This window comes from Aulonocara sp. 'chitande type north' Nkhata Bay, linkage group LG22 (genome assembly GCF_057382095.1).
Source record: "Aulonocara sp. 'chitande type north' Nkhata Bay isolate Kocher_YH1m ecotype deep benthic linkage group LG22, A_spYH_male_GT1.1, whole genome shotgun sequence".
Lineage (NCBI taxonomy): Eukaryota > Metazoa > Chordata > Actinopteri > Cichliformes > Cichlidae > Aulonocara > Aulonocara sp. 'chitande type north' Nkhata Bay.
The window spans coordinates 6,320,931-6,342,457 of NC_141364.1; the positions used below are offsets into that span (position 1 = coordinate 6,320,931).

At 40.7% G+C, this 21,527-nt stretch overlaps 2 protein-coding genes and 1 pseudogene across 2 annotated transcripts; 2 read left to right on the plus strand and 1 right to left on the minus strand.

Moving 5' to 3' along the window:
- Nucleotides 1-275: 275 nt before the first annotated feature.
- Nucleotides 276-3,548, minus strand: LOC147303345 (hereditary hemochromatosis protein homolog). Its single transcript, XM_086281249.1, has 2 exons — nucleotides 3,254-3,548; nucleotides 276-1,291 (listed from the first exon to the last, which is right to left on the minus strand). The coding sequence occupies exons 1-2, from the start codon at nucleotides 3,546-3,548 to the stop codon at nucleotides 975-977; spliced, it is 612 nt and encodes a 203-aa protein (XP_086137375.1). The 3' UTR covers nucleotides 276-974.
- A 3,764-nt stretch (nucleotides 3,549-7,312) lies between these two features.
- LOC147303346 (uncharacterized) lies at nucleotides 7,313-9,286 on the plus strand (annotated as a pseudogene).
- An 8,348-nt stretch (nucleotides 9,287-17,634) lies between these two features.
- Nucleotides 17,635-20,737, plus strand: LOC147303347 (uncharacterized). The gene has a single exon (XM_086280883.1). It carries the CDS (start codon nucleotides 18,738-18,740, stop codon nucleotides 19,740-19,742), a length of 1,005 nt encoding a protein of 334 aa, XP_086137009.1. The 5' UTR covers nucleotides 17,635-18,737; the 3' UTR covers nucleotides 19,743-20,737.
- The last annotated feature ends 790 nt before the right edge of the window (nucleotides 20,738-21,527 follow it).

Below are 21,527 nucleotides of genomic sequence, written 5' to 3' on the forward strand. Positions count from 1 at the left end.
TGGTATGTTATAATGTACACGGTATGAAGTATGTTGTGAATATTCTATAACTAAGTATGTACAGGCTGTAGTGAGTACAAGCTATGTAATGAGATGTTCTGCCGTAATGTGCTGTGCGGAGTGGTGTGTGGCGAGCCTGTGCACTGATAATACACCATTGTTTCCATTCAGGCAATAAAGTGGCAACGATCGATAAGAGACTCCTTGTCTTTTTAAAAAACACAACACAACGCAGAGTCGAGGAGTCTGTTTGGGCCGAACTGTTGCAGCGGGATGAAGCAGAAACCGGTTACACAAGGAATTTGTTGTATGTAAGTAATTGTCCCTCTTTATTAACAAGCTGAGCCACCAATAGGATCCCATTTTGGACCCAAGTTTCTCCTCCCGGTGGGACAACAATAATTAGACAACAACGCAAACAGAATTTGTAAATGTGAATAATTAATAACACCTTCAGAAAGACACAAGAATGTTCATTAAACTGCCTAGACTAGCATAACAATGCTGGCCACCACACAGAAGGAAATGTCCAGTGCACTGTAAGGCTCAGAATCACTAGTTAAATTGGCTGCTGTGTTGCTTAAACTGGAAGAGCAACGAGTGATTGTGATTAACTTCACAAGGTGTCACTGATAGGCTTCCCAACAATAGTACTTGTTATTTCTTTATACAATACTGACTAATTGAACTAATTGAAATACATCCATCCATTCTTTTCCACTTATCCTTGTAACAACCACCCCTGTCTTGTTGTTTTCATGCTAATCTCTTCTTTATCTTTCCTGCTTGTTTGGTTTCACGGGTCATAAGTTTGACACCCCTGGTATAAACTGTGAACCTGAAATTTAAACTGGATTCGTTTTAAGAATACTAATAACATTGATATCTTGCAGTTTTGGAATAAAAAAACAGTTATAACTTTATATATACAAGCACTGAATTTGTTTCTTCTTGTCTATTAGAATCTCCATTAGTTATTCAGTAGTAACAGCTGCAATTCTTGGATTCCAAACAAAAACTTTGGTGAGAATGTTCTTCTTGAAATCAGAGACCTGAAACACACACTCGTATCTGCTCCAGTCTTCTGGTCGAACTGATAAAACATTCAGATCAACACTCATCTGGAAGGTCCCATCATTGTTGGGGAGGATCTCTCTGTGGGGCACAACTTCATCGATCTCCTTTCCATCTTTCCTCCAGAACATCACGGCTCTGTCTGGGTAGAAACCTGTAGCGTGGCAGCTGACTGGAGAGGAGAAAGTCCTCTGGAGGAGAGACACTGAAGGAGGAACTGGAGAGTGGGAGGGTGGGAAAGTCAGAGAGTGAGAATGGATGAAAGAAATAATAATGAGAAAGGAAAAACAGGTAAAGAAAGAAGATGAGAATAAACAAGAAATTCAATAAAGAGAAAAAGAAACACTGCCAGCGAAACAAGTGTTAGATGAAAAACATGGCTGCAGCAGTAGAAAATAACTGACATGAACTGTGAAGATGTGAAAATCAAAACTAAATCTGTAATTCAAAACAGAGTGAGTGTCACCAGCTTATTAGCAGCTGGATACGGATGCATCATGGCACAATCTAAACTAAATGCAACTTTAGAAACACAGATATATTATCAGTAACTACTGCACGAATGGAAATGTTGAACTCATGAATGCACTAAATGAAAACACATGGGTTCAGTTCATGTAAAATCATTCTTTTAATCACAAACATTAATATAAAATCATGTAAATCCATCCATCCACCAGCAGCTGAAGCTAAAAGAAAAGTTGGAGAATACACTGTTTGGAAAACGCTGAAGAACTCTTTCAGTTCCTCTCCTTACGGGCACAACTGCAGATTATCTACCTCAGTCTCACCTCTCTGTCACACCAACCCTCTGCTTGTCCTTCACTACATCCATGAGGCTCCTCTTCTCCTTCGGCCTGGCACCTTCACATTTAACATCCTTCATCTTAAAATATCCTCTATCCGTCCGGTGCACACGTCCAAACCATTTCAGCTTCGCCTCTTTAGCTTCATCTCCAAACCGCCCTGCCTGAACTGAGCTACCCCTCTGAGGGATTCATTTTTAATTTTGTCCATTCTGAACATCTTAACATCTTCAGCTCTGCCTCCTGTCTTTTCGTTAATGCCACTGTCTCCAAACCATACCTCATAGCATGTCTCACTGCCAGTTTGTAAACCTTCTCTTTCAGTCTTGCTGAATGCTCCTGACACTCGTCTCCACCCACTCCACTCTGTCTCTTTCTACCTGCCTCCCACTCATTCACACGTGTATATTCTGTCGTGCTTTAACAGACTTTCATTCCTCTTTTCCTCAGAGCACACCTCCACCTCTCCAGGCTCTCTTCCACTTGCTCTCACTACAGATCACAACATTATTTGCAAATATCACAACCCACAGAGACTCCTGCCTGCTTCCATCTGTCATATGATCTATTGTACACTCTATCTGGATCCACAAAGACACAACTCGTTCTGAGCTTCTTCTTCTTCTTATGGCTTTACTTTTCCTCCCTGGTTTCACATGTGTCCAATCAGCTCTGTGTGTGCATGCAGCCGTGTCTCTTCCTCTGACAGTTGTCAGTTTGTCTGTTTTGACTTTGATTTGACCCAGTAGTCGACTCCATAGTCTTTGTTCTTTTCTAGATTCTTTTTTTGGCAGCAGTTTGTTCTGATCAGCTTTCATCTGAGCTCCTGTTTTCTCAATTCAAGTCTGCATTTGAGTTTGTTTTTTTGTTTCTTTTGTTGAAGCTTGACATTTTGCTGCCCATGCAAATAACTGATTATCAGTTATGAATATCTCACTTTTTCAGAGAGGCCCCTTACCTACAAATAAAGGATAAAAACTACCCAATGGATTTATATCCATAGACTTAGTGTAGAACTATAAAGAATATATGTTATAATGTTAAAACTGGAGAAAACCACGAGTGTCCATAATGCTGTGTGTGCTGGTCACCTGGTCTTGATTATTAGAACACTATAAGTAACAGTGCACCACAAATTTGTTTCCTTATTTGTGTCTTGTGTCAAACTTACTGATAGAAATGTGAAACTATAAATTGTCCATAATATGTAGCAGTAGAGCAGTGTTTGCACACAGCTTCTTTCATTCACCTTCAAAATCATTAAATACAAAATTAGCCTCAAAGCTTTGTCCTTTAAAAGATAACTGTGTTGTTAGAAAGATAACTCAAAATAAAATAAACACCAATGCATTCATGAGGTCATGTGATTCTACCTGTTCTCTGCAGGGAGCTGTTCCCACCGTCCAAAAGCACCTTCAGCCGCTCTGGACAGATGTCAGTGAGGAAAACTTCATTTAGCTTTGTTTTATTACTGTCAGCATCCCAGCTCTGTTTGGCAGCGTCAGCCTTCGGTGAAGCCCATGACAGTGTCTTCAGATCCGGTTCAATAAAGCCATACTTCAAAAAGCCAGACTTCTCTCCAGTGCTTTCCTCATATTCACAGCCACTTCTAGTTTGTAAGATGCAAAAACGTGGAACGAGAGAGAGAGAGACTGAACTATGATGCATATATTAATCTAAAAGACTAAAATTTTGAACAATTCTGTAAACGCATTGTTTTGTCATGCTTTCTAAGAGATGTTGATATTAGTAAAGTCTGATCATTCCTGATCTCATCTGAGAAGCACAACATTAGAACTTTAAATCTTTAACAACTAGCAAAATAGTTTTCCTTAGGTGTATCTCATGGTTTATAATAATCAGATAGAAGGTATATAAGAAGAAATAACCACATACCGTAACCTTCACTATGGTTGAACTGCTGTTTCAAACTAATAATCCGCGCTCTGTAGGCGCTTGGCTGAATGTTAAAGCACTCACGTTTGTACCACTCCAAGTAAACTGCCTCAACGCCATCAACCACAGCAACACCCACAAACTGTGTGACGTGTGGGACTCCAGCAGATCCAGTGAAGTGATTTATCAGCGAGTGTTTCACTGTGAAACAATCATTTTAATATTTTATAAGATTAGATAAATAAAATATCCAAAAAGTATGAAAAATATAACTCCTGTAGTTATTTTTTTAGTTATTTCAAGTGTGAGCAAAGACCAACTGTGAGACAAGCTTAGCAATAAAAACTACGTTTAAATCTATAAGAAGAGGATTCGGTTATTATTCCTGAATGTGGGTGAGGAAGTTCAGTTAACAAAGGTCAGACTAACACAACGTTAAAGCAAACGCGCTGCAGATGTGAAAAGCTGTTAGAGCTCAAAGATTCAAAAGGTTTTATTACCTGCAGATGAAACAGAAAAAAAAAGAAGTCATCCTGTCCTCATCTTGTAGTTACTGTTAGAATAACTGTTGATCTTGTTTACTCTCGATGTACCGTTACCGGAAACCCGTTAGGTTCAGTACGTGAATAAAGTTTAAAAAAAAAAAAAAAGGTTCAGTGCGTGTGGGATAAGGGCGTCTTCCTGTTCCTTTCACAGGAAAAGAACAAAGCAAACAAAAGGAAAATGAGCAACCACAACTCCAAATAACGTCCATGTTCAAAAAGGAGCAGGAAGAAGCATAAGAGGAGTCTTCATCAAACATCTTTCTGATTTTCTTTAGAAAAAAATAATGATTAGATGATGGAGGTCAGCTGTGTGGATCAGCCCTGACACCACACCCTTAACCAGCGGATGATCTGATATCCTCGTGTTGGTGTTGTTCCCAGACCATCATGAAAATGTTGTTCCAGGTTCAACATTGCAAGTGACCAATCACATTGTTGTGACGTTATTCTTTTGCGTGCCAAGCCATTCGTGCATTTATGAAATTCCAATGTTGCAAGGACAATATCAATTCTGCTTACTGTTTATTAAAGGGTTAGGGTTAGGGTCAGGGTCCGTTGATCGGCGGACAGAGGCGGTTTCTCGCAGCTTAAGTACAGTTTTTTGTTTTACGCCGGTTTTTCCCGAAGTCGCAAAAGTATGACGTCACAACATTCTGATTGGTCACTTGCAATGTTGATCCTGGAACAACATTTAGTATGATGATCTGGGAACAACACCAACACGAGGATATCAGATCGTGCCTGAACCAGCTACTCCACCTCTCCCCTGCAGCTGAGACACAAAAGACACCCCAGTCAATACCCCCATCGTCCTACTTAGATCGAGGAGGCAGCCCTGTTCCCCAAGCCTTTGGAGCACCTTGAATTAAAAAGGCTGGAGAGTTCTGTGGTGCTGCCTCTCACCGAGCCGCCTGATTTCCCCATCAAGCTGAGGAGAAACAGACAAGGGAACCACAACAACATCAGGCGCTGTAACCAGAGGAGAAGCTAGAGCCCCATCATCCCGTCCATCATCATGGGGAACGGGAGATCCTTTGCTAAAAAGTTGATGACTTGGTGTCCCTTACCCAGCATCAGGGGGCTTGAAGAGAGAGCAGCTTAATTATCCTGTGTGAGAAGTGGCTACCATAGTAACTCTGGACACATACATAAACATGGACAGTTTTTATCAACTTCAGGCTGACACAACAACGACAGCGGGAAGAATAGACAAGCGGGTCTGGCTGTGTTTATGAAGGATAGTACAACTCTGTACACCTAAATATCAAAGAGATTCTCTGTGATAAGGACATTTAGCTGCTAGCTATTAGCATGATGCAGCTGAATAGAAAAATAGCAACTACTTTTAATATGATCAATCAGTTTTTAACATCATCGGCCATGGCTCCTATTAGCAGTGACACTGTGTCGTTGGAAAGTGGCACAAAGTTCAAATGTTTGGCAGCCTCCTCCCTGCATGTTAACTCTTTAACTAATGGTAGACACAGCTGTTTGCCAGTTGTGTGTGACTTACCAGCTTTTGGGAGAATGGCTTTGGCTACAGCACAAAAGTAAAACGCTGACTTTTGCTGCCTCAGAAAAAAATTTGGTTTGTCTTTCAGCATCGTGTACTTGGTTATAAGATGTCGTCTGAGATGTGAAAGTTTCATGCATTCAATACTGACAAGATCACTGCATAATAATTTAATATATTTTTAATAATATATATTAATATTAAAAGTATTGTAAAAAAATGTAAAATTGAAAGACATGATTAGTTTCTTATATTCACTTAGTGCACTGAAATGTAAAGGGCAACATTACCTCTGGGAAATCAAATATAAAAATTACTTAAAACTAACTATAATACAAACCAAAAGAAGTTTTTCCAGTGGAAAAAATCATGACAAAAGGATTGCTAAATGATACAGTGTATTGTCCACAGTGGATGTATCTCAGTGTTATTTTTGTTTGTTGAGATTTCATCAGTGATTATGGTTCATTAGTTTACATCTCTATGGTGTCTGTATTTGAATGATTTCTCTTTTGAATCACAGCATCAGTGTATGTCCAACAGGAAGAAGGATAAAATCAATACAGCAGATGTCAACAGATTTTTAGAAATATAAAAGTGCATAAAAAATTAGCAGTGCGATAAAAAGCTGTTACTATCAGCATGTCACAAGAATATTTTTCAGTAAACAGTGACTTGCTCATGTTACCAACTTGGCTCAGCATTGGCAACAAAAGGAAAGACTCCACAGACACAGCTTAGCTTGCTCAATTAGTTTATGTTACAAAGAATTCAATAACCGTGGCCTGAGTAAAGATAACCGTTGGTGGAGAAATGCCCTGCACTGTACACAAATGCACAACACATTGTAAGAAGATGCCTGTAAGAAACAACATTACCAAGGTTAGCAAACAGCCTCTAAAAGAAAAAAATAATTAACAATTGAAACCAGCACTGCAGGTACCAAAACAGCGCCACCAGGCCATCACACACAATTTTATACACCGGACAGTAATTTAAGACAAGCCTGTTCATCTCTTACACTTAGACTCATTTACAACCTTATGTGTTATGTTTTTATTCTTGATGCAGAACCATGGGGGGATGTGATCAAGAAACTTGAAGATGAGAATGTAAGCCACTGCAGCTGTTGCTGTGTGCGTGCGTGTGTGTCTGTGTGTTTGTTTTTGAACGGAGAGCCGCAATCCACAATTTACTATGCACATTCTAAAAAAATTTATTGAATTTCATATTTTTGTTTAATCAGTGACATTAATTAATGACGTGATATGTTTAAAGAGTAATTTTAAAAGTAATTTTTGTTCATCTTATGTTGGACAAATGTGTACCACATTACCAAAAGTATCTGTTATCAAAAGTAGATAGCAAAAAACAACTCTAAAATATGCAGTTGTATGTATTCATTGTTTTTTTAATATTGACAATTTTATTAATTTGTTATTTATATTTTTCAGATTGATGAAACTGTCATTCCCTTAATGACAGACAATGACCTGGCAAAGTACATCCCCAAAGTTGGCGATAGAGTCTCCACTGTGGCCTTCTGCAGACAAGCAACACTGTCACGGACGTCACCATCCAGGAAAGAATCTATACTCTCAAGGCCTGACAGGAGACTGACAGGAGCTGAGGGAATGCCTCCTAAAAAGAAATTGTCTCAGTGGGCAGAAAATACAAATGCAAAACGAACAGTGAGACGAATTGAGGTTGGCTGGATGGATTTTGATGAGGAGAAGGGTGGGTTCAAACAGGTGAAGTCTGTAAGTGGTAGTGGAACAAGGCATTTATTTGTAGATAAAAATGAAACAGTGTCAAATATCAAACTTATGGCTGAAAATCTGTTTTTCCCCAATGGCACCTCAAAAAAAACCAAAAGTCTTTCACACTATTCAACTCATATTGAGAGCTCACAGATGCATGTGGATGCTTCCAGTACAGTTGATGAGTTGTATAAGCAAAGTAAAGTCAAAATTCTGCGACTTTATCTGTGTACCAGAAAGAAAACACAACAGCAGCCCCAAGACATAGAGGCCGATCATGCAATAACCCAGCCCTCTGTGATAGATCTCACTGGCAATGAACCTAATCAGGCCGCTGATGATCTGTTGGTGGAAAACATAAATTCAGAACCATCAAACTTTGTAATTAATGATGGAGCTTCCATAAGTGGATATTTGAAACTGAATGACACATTACCATGGGATGGTCTGCCAAATGTAGGTGACAGTGAAGATTCTGATGCAGTTGTTAAACACTGTTTACAGAAAAAGAGTCTGATCCACCTCATCACACATTGTCTCTCTCACCGGGGCTGACAGGAGAGGCCAATATTCCTGACCAAGCACCCCCTGAACCACGATCTTGTCCCGTAATACTAACTGTTAGAAGAGGTCATTGTCTTACTGATTTGATCAGTGCCTTTAAGGACTCAAACATTATTTCATCTGAGGTCAATATCAAAATGTTGTTACCAAATGGAGAGCTTGAACAGGGGGAAGGAAGTGGTGTTTTGCGGGACTGCCTGACAGAATTTTGGATGGATTTCTATGACAGCTGCACATTGGGAGTTGAGGTGAAAGTCCCATTCATCCGGCATGACTTTCAGTGTGAAGAATGGCAGGCTATAGCTAGAGTGTTTGTTGTAGGGTGGAAACAAGTTGGTTACTTCCCAGTGAAGCTTGCAATACCCTTTCTGGAGGAGATATTGTACGGCTCGACAACCAGTAGTTTAAAAGATTCCTTTCTTTTGTACGTCTCACAAGAAGAGCGATCTGTTCTCCTGAAGGCTTTGGATGACTTCAATTCAGTGGATATAGATGAATTGCTGGAAGTACTTGATGCACATGAGTGCAAGCAGGTTCTTACCAAGGACACACTGCTCCCTGTTTTGGCACAGATAGGACACAAAGTACTTATTCAGGCCCCAATGTTTGTAATCAAGTGCTGGCGTCCCGTTGTGGGTTCTGTAGCTGGTTTACTCCCACCAGAAGGACTGCATCATTTCATAGCAGAAAAAAAAAGCGACTGTAAAAACAGTGAAGGAGCTTCTAATCTTTCCAGAGGAGATGACAGCTGCCCAGTCAACAGTTTCTCCTTACCTGAAAAGGTACATTGGAGAAATTGATTTCAATTATCTTCAGCTTTTCCTGCAGTTCTGTACAGGATCCAATCTGTTGGATAAAGCCATACTAATTGAGTTCATAGAAACTACAGATTTCCTCCGCAGACCACAAGCCCACACATGTGGATGTGTACTAAAGCTGCCCCTTGGTTATCACAGCTATCCAGACTTTCGCAGTGAATTTAACAGCATTCTCGCAAGCTCTATGTGGGTGATGGATGTGGTGTAGGTCAGTGTTACCCAACCTTGGTCCTCAAGGCACTCTGCCCTACACGTTTTAGGTTTTCCACCCTAACAGTTCATAGAAACACGGGTGTAGTTAACAGTAACATGAAGGAATGAATGTAAATGTTCAATAGACTGGGTGGTTAAGTTCTCTTAACAGTGTAGCCTGTTGTGCCTTTTTCATGTGCAGCCTTTTCATCTGGTCAGTAATTGCTTTCTTAGTTTCTCCCCCCAATTAAAATAGTAAGCTAAAGGGAATGTTCAGGTTTTTTGAAGTGGAGTTACCTGTAGTAGACAGCACTTAGCACTCTGATTTTGCAGAAGCAGCAGTGAGTGTTGGGGACAAAATAAGGCAACAAATTGCTTGGGGAATGAGACCACAAAACAACACCAGTTGAAAATACATATACATATTTAAATAACATTTTCAGTGCTTCACCTGGTAGGAATCCGTACACTAAACATAGAAGTGCATCTGTTCCTGCTGTACACATTGTTACTGTGTTTCTGGTTAGTGCCAAAATAAATTACTAATTTTAACATTCTAATACTTTTTTTTACTACAGGAAGAGTAACAAATATTTCCAATATAGCATACAGTAACAGTTCTACAAACTGGAAGATTGCTGAGTGCTGTCTACTGTATATACACTGAACAAAAATATAAACGCAACACTTTTGTTTTTGCTCCCATTTTTCATGAGCTGAACTTAAAGATCTGAAACATTTTCTACAAACACAAAGGACCCATTACTATCGAATACTGTTCACAAATCTGTCTAAATCTGTGTTAGTGAGAACTTCAGGTTTGCCGAGATAATCCGTCCCACCTCACAGGTGTGGCATGTCGAGGTGCTGATTAGACAGCATGAACATTGCACAGGTGTGGGATCTGGGCTTTATAGTAATACTAATACTAATCTTGGTCCGGATGCGCAAAGCTTTTCAACTTTATGCGCATAATACAGGTGAAAAAATCAATATTTTTCAATCCCATGAGGGGATCCAATATCATCTCAGACCTGAATGTACCAATGATAGAGCACTGAAGAGTTACTGATGCGTGAAGCCTGACTGCTTTTGACAGACTGGCAGTGACAGATCGGTAGCTGCAGCATAACTGATGGAGAATGAGCGCAGACAAGGATAATGTCCTCCGATCAGAAAAAAAACAACGTTTAAGTTGTGCTGACTTCTGATCAGTTCAATTGGCAAAGTGTTCCCTGATTTAAAAACTTTGGCTGGGTTGATGCTTCAGCCTCCATTACGCACATACAGAGCGCAGTTGACCTACTTCAACAACGTTAGGAATACATTGCATTTACCGTTCGGTAAAGGTAATGTCGTTTTAACTATGTAAACAATTATTTTGTTACCCTTACTGCTAAAACAGCGTAATTTAATGTAATTAATTACCACCACTGGTTATCATAATGTAAAGTGTAGAAGTAAATTTAAATCTAATTTGATATACAAAGAGGTGTTTACAAAGGTTATAAAGCTAGTTCAGAATCAGAATCAGAAATCAGAATCAGAAAGGGGTTTATTGCCAAATGTTGAGCAGGTTTACAACATCAGGAAATTGCTGCGGTGCTTCAGTGCAAACATAGTGTCATAAGTTGCGCTTAAATAGACATGAAAAAATAAAAGTAAGAATAAGAATTAAAAGTGCTACGTAGAAAGATATATGCATGAGATATACATGAGATATATACATGAGAATAAGAATTAAGAGTGCTACGTAGAAAGATATATACATGAGTGCAGGTGGTGATCAGTGCCAAACATGGAATGATGCAGTGAACTCAGCGTAGGGTCATGTGTTAGTGGCGGGAACAGTCATATGGTTATTGTTCATGTGTCCAACAGCAGAGGGGAAGAAACTGTTCTTATGGCGAGAGGTTCTGGTGCGAATGGACCGGAGCCTCCTGCCTGAGGGGAGCAGGTCAAACAGACTGTGTCCAAGATGAGAAGGGTCAGCTGAGATCCGAGCTGCACGCCGCAATGTCCTGGAGGTGTACAGGTCCTGCAGAGATGGGAGTCTGCAGCCAATCACCTTCTCAGCAGAGCGCACAACACGCTGCAGTCTCTGTTTGTCCCTGATAGTGACTCCAGCGTACCACACGGTGATGGAGGAGGTGAGGATGGACTCGATGATTGCAGTGTAGAATTGCATCATCGTCCGTGTTGGCAGGTTGAATTTCTTCAGCTGCCTCAGGAAGTACATCCTCTGCTGGGCTTTCTTGATGACGGAGGTGATGGTGGGCTCCCACTTCAGGTCCTGGGTGATGGTGGTACCCAGGAAGCGGAATGAGTCCACAGAGGGGATGGGGTGTCAGTCAGGATGATGGGGGGGAGTGGGGCTGTGTGCTTCCTGAAGTCCACAATAATCTCCACTGTCTTCTGGGCATTCAGCACCAGGTTGTTGTGGCTGCACCAAGACACCAGACGTTCAACCTCCCTCCTGTAGGCAGACTCATCCCCGTCCGAGATGAGCCCAATAACGGTGGTGTCATCTGCAAACTCGATTAGCTTGACAGACTGGTGGGTGGAGGTGCAGCAGTTGGTGTACAGGGAGAAGAGCAGAGGAGAAAGAACACAGCCCTGAGGGGAGCCGGTGCTGATGGTCCGGGAGTCCGAGACACATGCTGCTTCCTGTCCGTCAGGAAGTCAGTGATCCACCGGCAGATGGGATCAGGCACATTCATCTGGGAAAGCTTGCCTCGGAGATGGTCTGGAAGGATGGTGTTGAAGGCAGAGCTGAAGTCCACAAACAGGATCCTGGCGTAGGTTCCTGGGGAGTCCAGATGCTGCAGGATGAAGTGTAGGGCCATGTTGATGGCGTCGTCTACCGACCTGTTGGCTCTATATGCAAACTGCAGGGGGTCCAGGAGGGGGGCCGTGAGGGTCTTGAGATGGGAGAGAACTAGGCGCTCAAATGACTTCATGACCACAGATGTCAGAGCCACGGGTCTGTAGTCATTTAGTCCAGTGATCCTAGGTTTCTTGGGGACAGGGATTATGGTAGAGGACTTGAAGCAGGCAGGCACATGACATGCCTGCAGTGAGGAGTTGTGATAGAGGATTTTTATGAAATACAATATAATCAAGTGTTCATATATTTTCACATAACCAAGCCTATTGTTAAACAAAACACAATGCATTCCTTACTTCAGTGTTTGAGATGTTTGACAAGACATGATATATGATGCATTCTTTACTTCAGTGTCTGTGATGTCAGATAAGCACGATATACTGCTGTGTCGTTATTTTTCAGTTTGTGTGCAGAGGTTAGATAGCTGAGACAATGCCTGAGCTCTCCCCTTTCCGTTAAAAGAGGAAGTGCTATGTAACCCATTTTGGCCTATAAATAAAGCAAGCAGCCTGTGCTCGGGGTGTGAGTGATTTTGCTGAGAGGCACACACCCGTGCGCACGTTCTTAAACTCTCTGAGTCGGTCTGCAGTGTCTTATTTCTCTTACTTGTGAACAAATGTCTTAACCCCTGACATTTAATTGGTCCTTCGAGCTGGAGAACTAACTGTTATTTTTAACGTCTAGTTTTCCACAGACGGTCTTCATCGATCCTGACGTCGTGTTGCCTGCGCTGGAAAAAACCTGTGCACAGTAAAGGAGAAAAACCGGGACCATTCGATCTCCGGTCAGCGTCTTATACAGGCCCCACGGCGCCAGGACCAGATGAACCGAATTCAAAACGCATCGCCACAGTAAGGTGAATATGAAACACTGCATTCCATCTAGCGCTAAAATACGTTGATATTGAGATTTTCCTTTAAAATAGTGTGTAAACCTGGTTAGCGCCGACAGATCTCAGTCCAAGAGCGAAATTCTCAGTCCATAAGGGGACTAGGAGAAATCGCTATTAAAAGTTCCGGTTGCTCTGGGAAGCAGCTGAACGGAACAGGCAGAGGGACTTAAGAGACAACAGGCAAGAGCGAAATTCTAGAAATCGCTATTAAAAGTTCCGGTTGCTTTGGGAAAGCAGCTGTAACGGAACGAGTTCCGGTCGCTCTGGGAGTGGCTGCAACGGAACAGGTAGAAGGTTGCACAATAAAAATACGGAAAATCTCAATAAAAATTATAAAAGCGCGCTCTGTTTGTGTCAACAAAGAGGAGTGAGTTGTCATTTACGACCCAATACGCGGTCGAACCGCTCCTCAAACTGTTTTCCTGTGTACACTCACGAACTGGTTGGAGTGGGAATCTAAGGTTGTGCGTCATCACGTAAAATCAATAACCACTCTCTCAAATAGTGGGTGAGTAGAAGCCTGTTATTGATCACCTGCCCCCTCCTTTGTGCCAGAGAAGGTGTCACAGTTCTGACGTAATTAGTTCAAAATGGGTAACTCTAAAACTAAAGTAAAATTAACAGCAGATGAAGAGTGGTTAGAAAAAAAAACTGTTCAAATGCAGGAATAGTCAGTGCAAAAAGGTGGAGAAATCTACATAAAATATATTGTCCAGCTTGGCAAGGCAAATGCACCCCTGATTCAATAAATGCTTTAAAAACCGCTTTGCAAAAAGAGCTATATGTGGAAAAAAGTCAGAAGAAAAAAGCAAAACGTCTAGCAGAATGGCATCTTTTCAAAGTGATGATGACAGACGTAGAAGACGTGATGAATGACTAGTACGAGAGGAAGGAAGTGAAACAGATGAAGCGGAAGTTTACAATATAGAACAACTGCTGCTAGGGTCAGAAGCCAAACCAACAGTTGTAATATATGTGAACGGTGTGCCGTTAAAAAATGTTTTGAGACACAGGAGCTTGTAAAACTGTTTTAACTGTAGAAGTCCCAAATGTAACATTTTCAAAAAACACTATAATTGTGAAATCAGCCTCAGGACATGTGACAAAACAGCATCTAACCGATCCCCTTTTTATGTCACATAGAGATAGTGGCCGTGGCTGCAAATATCAGTGCATTTATGACCCATCATGCCCAGATTGTATGAAATAAATAAAAGGAAATCATTTATATGAAGACCTTTTCTATAAAAAAGAGAGATGCATAAGGTAGATTAAGGCTGTATCATTGTACAGCCAAGGAAAGTGTGTGAAAAGATAAATGTTTCCATCCTGGAAGTGGGTGAGACTGCAGCTCATTCACAGTCCTTGATGGATACAAAATAAAATATAATAATAAACTACTTTACACTGGCTGCCTGTCCGTCAGAGGATAGACTTTAAAGTTCTGATGCTGGTCTATAAAGCTCTGAATGGTTTAGGACCAAAATACATCAATGACCTCCTGACCCAGTATGAACCTTCCAGATCCCTCAGGTCATCTGGATCCGGTCTTTTATCAGTTCCCAGAGTCAGAACCAGACACGGAGAAGCTGCATTCAGCTTTTATGCTCCTTATATCTGGAACAAACTCCCAGAAAGCCTCAGATCAGCTGAAACACTCAGTTTATTTAAATCCAGGTTGAAGACTCACCTGTTCTCAGCTGCATTTGAATAAAGCACCAAATCCACACTTTTAAGCTTAAATTTCAAAACTTACATTTAACTACTGATTTTATCTACTGTTCTGATTTTATCTGTTTTGATTTTATATACTGTTTTGTTTGTTTGTTTGTTAATTAGTTAGTTAGTTTATTTGCTTGTTTTAATCAATTTTAAATCATGCTTTTTATTTGTTTTTGTTTCTAATGTCTCTGTAAAGCACTTTGAATCACCTTGCTGTTGAATTGTGCTATACAAATAAACTTGCCTTACTTGGTTCGACATGCAACAGAGAGAATAAATGTGACTGAAGGTTGGATCTGAGATGAGGCAAACAGAAGACCAGTCTAAAAGTAGGCACAAACCTGTTCAGAGAAAAAGCTAATTGTACAGATTGGATGAACTATAAATTATCTGTTTGCTGAGTAAGATGATCCTAACTATTAAATTGGCTCAGTAGTAGTATAGTGATATACACTAATAAAATATTGTAATATACTATTGTTATTATATAGACAGAAAAAGATGATAATAATTAATAAAAATATAATATTAATATTGAAAAGAAGTATCCTAGCCAGTATGATGTGAGATGGACAATTGTTATGAAGTAGTCTGCATCAAGCTTAAGGTTTGCTCAAACTCAGTATAATGAAATATGAGATGAAGAAAATAAAGGCAATATCTAAACCAATTAGGTGCATAGAGGCACTTAACCTGCTTGAAAACCTGTCATTTATCCTAGATAAATATTACTGAGATACAGAGCACATCTATAATAACAACTAATAAGCCAAACCCTGTAGATAATAACTAAACCTACAGGATTATGAAGCTGAATTAAATGTGTGGACACCGCTAAGTTGATGAGCATGTTACACATTTTCTTTTATTTTTTATTTATTGTTTTTTTTAGAGCAGAGGCTGCATGCTATTAAAAGCCAACACATGCAGCTGTCTGTGAGCTCAGTTTCCCCTCACACTTCTGCTTTGTTTCTGGCAGCATTTTTCTTTGTCCTGACTCATGTATGTTTTTGTTTTTTTTTTGTTTTTTGGATTATTTTGTTGGTTTGGAAACAAATTTGTGCCAATACTTGTGGATTACGGTGACACATAGTGATTAGGCATATGATTTACAAATGCCCAGTTTTAGAACTGTGAGCTATGAACAATGCAAAGTTTAGGAAAATATATATATACACAAAACAAAAACTTCAAAGTTTGAAATATGTAAGATGTGTGAATTTTTTGAAAAACTAGACATCATCTAAAAATGTCTTGAGTGAAAGTGTAATGTTGCATCTATAGAAGAAAAAAAAATAGAAAAAAGAAGAAGAAGCATTCAGTTATTTAAAAATAGGCATTACAGACAGATACAGTTTTAGCACTGCCTGACTATAATAAGCCTTTCTACTTACGTGTAGATAGAGGAGCAGGTTATATGAAGGCTGCGATAACACAAGCGTTTGGAGGAAAACAATGCTCATTAACATTCCCGGTGAAATTTAGACTCTGTTGCATCAGGCCTGCCTGCATGTGTAAGCCTGTGTAGCCGCAGCAGAGACAGTAAAAGAGTCAGCTGCACGTAAGCAGTCATATGTGCATATGAATTGCACACAGGCCAAAATATAAATATATACACTGACAGCCAGTTTGTTCTTTCAGCAGTGCATCACTTAGCAAACATTTGGCATAACGGAGGTATGGTTACCTCTACGGGTAACCCAGTGAAACACGGCAGCTTATTAAAAATCTTATTAGAAGTGATCACCTTGCCAGAACAATTGGCACTTCGCAAATGTGCAGCACATCAAAAAGACAATTTTATTGTCACAAAAGGAAATAATTTTGCAGATCAAGCAGCAAAACAGGCTGCACAACAATTGGCAGAGCTACTAGTATCCGACTGCTGCCCACAAATACCACCTAATGTTCTAAAAACCGAACAACAAGCTGCAACAATCACTGAACAAAACAAGTGGCTGAAATGTGGAGCACAACTGAAAGATGACTTAATGGTCTGTGATGGAAAACCAATATTACCAGAGTCGTTACACAGGACAGCGGTTGTAGTGACACATGAAGTAAATACATGTGTCAACAGGAGGGAGATATAGTATAGATAAACAATACAATACACACTTTTACACTATAAATTTTGAAAGTTCAGCAAAAGAATTTATCAGAACATGCATGGTTTGCCAAAAACACAATGCACAGGGAAATTTAAGACCAAAGCGAGGGCGTTTCCCTAAACCACCGCACCCATTTCACACTATCCACATGGATTTTATAGAACTAAACGAATCGCAATCCTCCAAATATGCACTTGTGATAATAGATGTATTTTCCAAATGACCAGAAATATACCCAGTGAAAAAAGCAGATGCAATTTCAGTAGCAAAATGTTTGTGCAACCATTTTATACCAACATATGGCATCCCAAGTTTAACCCTTTACAGCCGATCGGAGCGGGCACGCTCTGTTTTGCGTAACTATTTTTAAATCCCAGTAGCTCTGCAACCACGTAAGCTAGCGCAAAAATTTTTTTTGCATATGAAACCGGAGGAGTTGTACTTACATTTTATGCCATCAGCTTGTCCTAGGTCACAGTTTCCTTCCACATAAAGCTTTGCAAAAACTGCATAAAAAGCGCTTGCAGGAACAAAAACATAATATTCAAGAAACACGCTTTGCCAATCCGATCAGCTGTTCATAAGACTTCCTACGTTGGAATAGACGTCAGCGCGAACTTTTGCATTTCCGCCATTACCTGCCCGAAACCGGAAGTGACGTCATTTTCGCGGAAATGTAGTCTTTTTTATGATCAGGGCCTCAGGGCATATACTGGTCTTTTTAAAAGTTATCTTTGACTTTATGACTTTCTGTGTCGTTTCTGGGATGCTTAGGACTCATATTGCACTGCTGGAAATAGTTTATTTTGATGCATATGCTGCTTTTTTGCAAATTTGCAGTATAATATTTATTTTCGTTTTTCCTGCAGTGTATAAAAATTGATGTATTTCAAAAATAAAACTATGAAGACACTCAAAATAAATTCCCTGTGGTGGGAAACTAGTTTGTGCAACTTTTTTGTATTTACAGTTTTGAGGGATAAGCCTCTTAAATTTCTCTAACTACAAATATATGTTAAAAAAGCAAAAACGATTTTCAATTTTTTTGTAGTTTATTGCACTTTTTTGCAATTTATGTAATTACTATGCACTTAATGAATACATATTATTAAAATCTGGGCTATAATGGTTGTATTGATGTATAGCAACTTGAAATGCTCCCAAAAATGGCTCCACAGCATGTAAAAATATAATATAAGCTCTGGCGGACTTGGTTCTATGGTAGGTCTTAAAGGGTTAATACGATCTGACAATGGCACACATTTTGTAAATGAAGTAATAAGTAAAATCTCTGAAGCTTTAGGTTTTAGCATAAAACACCATTGTACTTATCATCCACAAAGTGCAGGATTAGTCGAAAGAACTAACGGCACAATTAAACAGAGATTAAGAAAATGTATGGAAGAAACTAAAAGACCATGGCCTGAATGTTTGAGCTTAGTTAAGCTATGGATGAGAATAACTCAAGGAGCAAGTGGTCTGACTCCGTTTGAGGTCATACATGGCAGAGCGTTTCCTCTGCCAATAACTAGTGAGCCAATCAATAAATCTGCCGCAGAAACAACGATGGCAGAATGGATCACAAAACTGTTTGAGAATAAAGAAGTGATACTAAGCAATCAACTGCCGAGTAATCTTCTCCAGTCTCTTGCAGGTTGAACCCAGGTGACTGGATCCTGATCAAGGTGCTCCAAAGGAAAAACTGGGCCTCTCCAAGGTGGGAAGGGCCATACCAAGTACTCCTGACCACACCCACAGCCTGTAAAATTGTGGAACGACCGTCCTGGATCCACCAAAAGCCACTGTAAAAAAGTGAGTGACAATCCAGACGTTTAGACGCCGGTTCCCCTGGATCTCTAGGTGATCTACCGGTGGAGGAAGGGCTGATTGGGTATATCCCGCCTCTTCACTTTGCTGGTAGTCCACTCACCAGAGGTTTTAGGTGTACTAGGTCACCATGAAGAAATTTGTCCTCATAGTGGCTGGCATAGCGCTCCTAGTGAGCCTACTGATGTTCACCTGGAAGGACGAAGACCCACAGCACCACCTGCAGAAAAAATGGTCGTATGACAACTCACACCTGAAGGAGATAGACAAAGAACACAACCACCCGTGGCTGAACAATGCATGGTACAGGTATGTCCATGACAGAGTGCACGGAGAAGGCAATGCCACAAACTGCTACGTCTGCTCACATCTGCCTACAACAGCACTCCATGCCACGGTATATGGAAAACCCCCGACCAAGGCTGAAGCCCTCTGCATATACGACAAGGCCATTACCGGGAACTGCTCAACACCAGGAAAACCTGTAATGGTAATAGGCGGATCCATAAAGGACCAAACCAGCAACAAATGCCACAATACTACACAATATATAGTCCCACAGAGTGTGAAGGCTCTAATCTACAACATAACAAACTGCACCCACCAGTACCCAAACATAAACTACACCTGTGACGCAGCCTACTGGGTGCATATAAACGTCAGCCACAAACAACTGAAATCATTCTCAGTTGTCTTGCCACCCGACATACAACACCCAGTGTGTTTTAACTTCACAGGAGAAACCGGCCAGACAGGTACGCCCCAGGGTCTGAAGAAATTAGGACAAAATGGAAACTGCTCCATGATCCTGACGGCACCAGACTGGGATGGCAACGGCTCATCAACAGGTACATACTGGGTGCAGGGTGCAGCCTGGGCGTGTGGCCAGAAAGTCTATTTCATGCTACCACCAAACAGCACCGGACTCTGCGCCCCTGTTCTGGTATCTGACCACACCTTCAAAATTACAGCGGAACCACATCAGACGAGACGCAAGAGGAGCACTACAGACGTGCAAGCTCACGACTCGATCTGGGGAACTGACGTGCCAGATGACTTCAAACTCTGGACCGACAGCCAGAAGGTAACACACGCTTTGTTTCCCTGGATCGGAGTAGGAAAGCACGCACTATGAATAGAGACTTTAGACTATCGTTTTGGACTGTTTCTGAATGCTTCAACAAAGATCAACAAGGCTCAGAATGAAGAAATCGATGCAGTGCGCATCACAATAATGCAACACCGAGTCGCATTGGACATGATACTAGCCGAGAAAGGAGGCTTATGTGTGCTCTTCAACACGACTTGCTGCACATACATTCCTGATAATGTGCACTCCAACAATATGACTGACGCACTGGACGTGCTGCGACAACTGAGTCAAGCTCAACGACAGGACTACATCACTGGTAAAGAGGACTGGCTCACATGGCTTCTTAGTGGGTCATGGAAGACGTTGCTCATGAAAGGACTAGTACTCGTTGGAGTACTGCTCATACTCCTTTGCTTATTCTCAACATGCATATTGCCCTGTGTCCACAGAATGGTAAACAATATGTTCACCACAAAACTACTAGCATATGTCTCCCTACCCCAATACGAACCACACGCAGAGATTGAACTTGAAGAAGATGAATTTTAACTGATGATCATGTATGTTTTCACTAAATGACATGCAAGTTGAAAATGTGACTATGCATTGATTAAAACCTGTGAAATATATTAACATCAGGAGGGAAATGTAAGAGGATTTTTATGAAATACAATATAATCAAGTGTGCCTTATAATCAAGTGTTCATATATTTTCACATAACCAAGCCTATTGTTAAACAAAACACGATGCATTCCTTACTTCAGTGTTTGAGATGTTTGACAAGACATGATATACGATGCATTCTTTACTTCAGTGTCTGTGATGTCAGAGAAGCATTATATACTGCTGTGTCGTTATTTTTCAGTTTGTGTGCAGAGGTTAGATAGCTGAGACAATGCCTGAGCTCTCCCCTTTCCGTTAAAAGAGGAAGTGCTATGTAACCCATTTTGGCCTATAAATAAAGCAAGCAGCCTGTTCTCGGTGTGTCTGTCTTCTCAGAGGCATTCACCCGTGTGCACGTTCTTAAACTCTCTGAGTCGGTCTGCAGTGTCTTATTTCTCTTACTTGTGAACAAATGTCTTAACCCCTGACATTACCATAAAGTGGTGCACAATTCTGAATCTGTCAAACCCTTTTTGCCAACGGAGGAGGGCACTTCTCATGAGTGTAGAGAGCGCGAGGAGAAGACGTGTAAGCTGAGGGATGACTTAATAGATGTGCCACTCGTTGAGGGAAAGGTTTGGTTTGTTGATGATTTGAGTTTTACAATAGCAGAGGGACAGACTAGAACAGGTTTTACTGTAGCAGACAGTGAGAGAGAGTTATCTGTGTAGGACAACTAGCATGTTTCATATTTGCTTGAGCAGCAGAGATGCTAGCTTTAACGGAAGCGTGTAAAGCTGTAGAGAGACAATATACACTGATAGGCAGTATACATTTGCTACTGTACATTTCTTTGTAGTGCAGTGAGTGAGACGAGGTGTGACAACTTCTACAGGGAAACCTGTAGAACACACCAAACTCTTGCAAAATCTGCTGGATGCAGTGTTATTAACCAGTGGAATTGCCGTTTGTAAATGTGCAGCACACATGTGAGGGAAAGATCCAGTTGCATTAGGGAAAGTTTTTGCAGATAAGATCACAAACGAGGCAGCTGTAGTTAAACATGGTGTTAACCTTTTATCAGTACAGCATCAGCAGACATGCAGGCCCACTCACCTACAGCAGGAAAACAGTTGTGACTTGCAGAGGGAGCGAGCTTGCAGGATGATTTTTTTTATCTGTGTGATAAACCAGTACTGCCTAATAATTTGTATAAGACTGCT